This window comes from Penaeus vannamei, chromosome 23 (genome assembly GCF_042767895.1).
Source record: "Penaeus vannamei isolate JL-2024 chromosome 23, ASM4276789v1, whole genome shotgun sequence".
NCBI classification, from domain to species: domain Eukaryota; kingdom Metazoa; phylum Arthropoda; class Malacostraca; order Decapoda; family Penaeidae; genus Penaeus; species Penaeus vannamei.
The window spans coordinates 13127497-13129996 of record NC_091571.1 but is presented as its reverse complement, the minus strand read 5'-3'; the positions used below and the strand labels follow the sequence as shown (position 1 = coordinate 13129996).

The following is a 2500-nucleotide window of genomic DNA, read 5'->3' as shown; positions in this document are numbered from 1 at the left end:
GCCGTTTTTTTGTTTTATTTTTATGGATTACAGAAAACCCTTACATATGATTGAGGACAAGATGGGCGTGTTGATGTGATGAAAAGATATGTGAAGGATTCTACGCCTCGCCCACCGCGGGTTTCCAGAGGCGTGGCAGGCAGACCAGACGAGCTGGATTATGCGTCTCAGAGTGATGTCGCTGCGGCTCCGAGGGACGCTGCGGAGTAGGACATTAAGAGACAGATGAACTTCCGGGAGTCTGTGGTTTTAAATGGGATAGCCATTGGACTTCACCCATCCGAAAACCTTACTTGAGCCGCGTCAGAAAGAAACACGTTCAGGATGCCTCACAGCCCCATTTCGAGGACGGACTCGGGGTCCGTGTCCGCCATCAAGAACTTCATTTTCGGCGGCATGCTGGACACGGCCCGCTACCACCCCGACGAGCACGGAGGCGACTGCAAACGGAGCTTGAAATCGCAAGTGTTCAAGAGTCAGATTCTCAGGTCGCAGGTGCTCAGACCGCAGGTTCTCAGATCTCACATCATCAAGACGAGAATCACGAAAGCTTCGAAGGTCAACCCCGGGCTGCCTGAGGACGACGTCAACTTCCCGAATAACCTAAGGTCTCCCTACCCCGATGCTAGTCAAGCTCAGAGCGCCGCAAATTTCCCACTTACTAAAATTAATAACGTCAGATTCCCAAGCTTCCGGTGCAAAGAGAACAAATTGTTCAGCGAGGAGAAGGCTTCACCGCAGTATGCATCGACGCCAAACTTGACGTCTGTTTCCCCCGAGAGCGACACCTCAAGGGAGCAGGCCACGGCGGGTGTCACAGGGACCCTTCCGCGCAACTTCAAGAGAAACAGCGGACAGCACCTTCCGAACTCCGCTTCGGGAGCCTCGGCGACGGCCACTCTGCCGTCGTGCCCTTCGTCGGTGTGTTCCTCGTATGTGTACGTGAACAGCGGTGCGCCCTCGTCTGACTCAGGATTCCTGTCGGACGCCACGTGCCCTGACTTCGAGGCAAGTGAGCCGCCAGTAGAAGCAGTCAGCACTCAGCGCCATCCGAAGGATCTTAGCTGCCGCGAACGAGGCAGGAAGACCAGCGACCCTTCTCTGCCCCCCGGGAGGGCGGCGCTGCACCAGGACAACCCCACCTACGGCTGCGTCCCGCCCAAGACTCCCTCTGCCCCGTCCAGGTCCGGCGGCAGGGAAGGGGGGTCGACGCGCAAGGTGAGCAGCGTGACTCTCAAGATTGAGAACGGCCTCTTCGCCACCGTCGGCAAGGAGAGCAAGGGGCGCGCCAGGGACCGCCGACCCCTGGACCCGGCTTTCCCCGACGTCGTTCCGCCGCCTCCTCCAGCAGTCGTCATAGTTCAGAAGCAAAGCCCCGAGGATCCCAAAGTGGACGAAGAGGCCGCGGCTGGCTGGAAGAGAGCCACCGTGACCATGAGTGGCACCTTCCTAGCGCGCTGCGTGAAGATCGAGGACCTGTAAGTAACTCTGCAAATATGTAAGGTTATCTATTTACAAAAGGGGAAGAAAATATCTGATAGGTAGCGAATTGTTTGGATACTCGTGGCTCCTTAATTGTTAACCAGTTGCTATGGTGTAAGCGATACATAAAAGATAATATGCACGCTTCAAAGTCCATTTGAATTTTTATATTTCCCTCTGATACTTGCTGTTCCACATAAAAGGTTGACCAGGAGTTTATAGGCAACTCCAGCTGATGGACAGCGTTTGGTCATAATTATCAAAGCTTGAAAATAACTGGTAGATCTTTATCTCTCTTCTGAGAGTTATCGTTCTCATTACAAACCTTTAACAGGTAAATCCCTGGTTAGTGGCGTCTGTTGTGAACAAGCATTCTTTTTAACTAAATGGTTACTGTGCAAGAGAAAAGAATTAGGGAGTTGAAAAAGAGCAAGAGCTTTTTCGTGGGTATCACATGGATCGAGCGTTAAGATCCCGTGCACGTTATTAGTCACGCGTGCGCAGTAAGTGATGGCCGTAGCGTGCCTCGTGATGGCTGATGGGGCTTCACACTCGGAGGGAACTGGCGCTGCTTAGTGAAACCACAACCATCGCGGGGTACAACCACGACCAACCCGTTTACGAACCACAACCGGGAGGGATAACCAATGAGATTTGCCTTTCGCAGGAATCACAGCCGGTTGCGAGGATCGGCGAAGACTGTTGCTCTTTAGCTTGATGTCCGGCCAGAACGAGCGGAGCTAACTAATACAACCATCACTAACCAGAAGTGCCGGAGCTAATTTGTACTGAACATAATCTCAGCCAAAGGGAGAGGCAGAGGCTCTCGCATACTTGACCTTTAAGCACAGCCGAGAGTCGGAGTACATAGGGACCAGTCGCGGTATCCGGCGGGACTGGCGCGGATGCAAGCCACGCGACATTTTCCGAAATATACGGTATGCAAGTTGGTGTATTTTGTCATGAGGAAATGGGAATCAAAACAGGCCGAAAATTTTGAAGCGAACGAAAATAAAAG

The 2500-nt window shown here is 52.8% G+C and overlaps 1 protein-coding gene across 5 annotated transcripts in view; it reads left to right on the top strand.

Moving 5' to 3' along the window:
* The window catches only part of LOC113823536 (protein Shroom), a 581762-nt gene that overhangs the window by 193076 nt on the left and 386186 nt on the right, over window positions 1–2500 (top strand). For 2 of the 5 annotated variants that reach the window (XM_070137714.1, XM_070137713.1), the window contains exon 2: window positions 1–1478. This exon is cut by the window's left edge and continues 256 nt beyond it. The exons of the other annotated variants lie outside the window; for them this stretch is intronic. In XM_070137714.1, coding sequence (XP_069993815.1) covers window positions 325–1478 — 1154 coding nt within the window. In that variant the 5' untranslated portion in view covers window positions 1–324. The remainder of the gene's footprint in view (window positions 1479–2500) is intronic. 5 annotated transcript variants of the gene reach the window in all.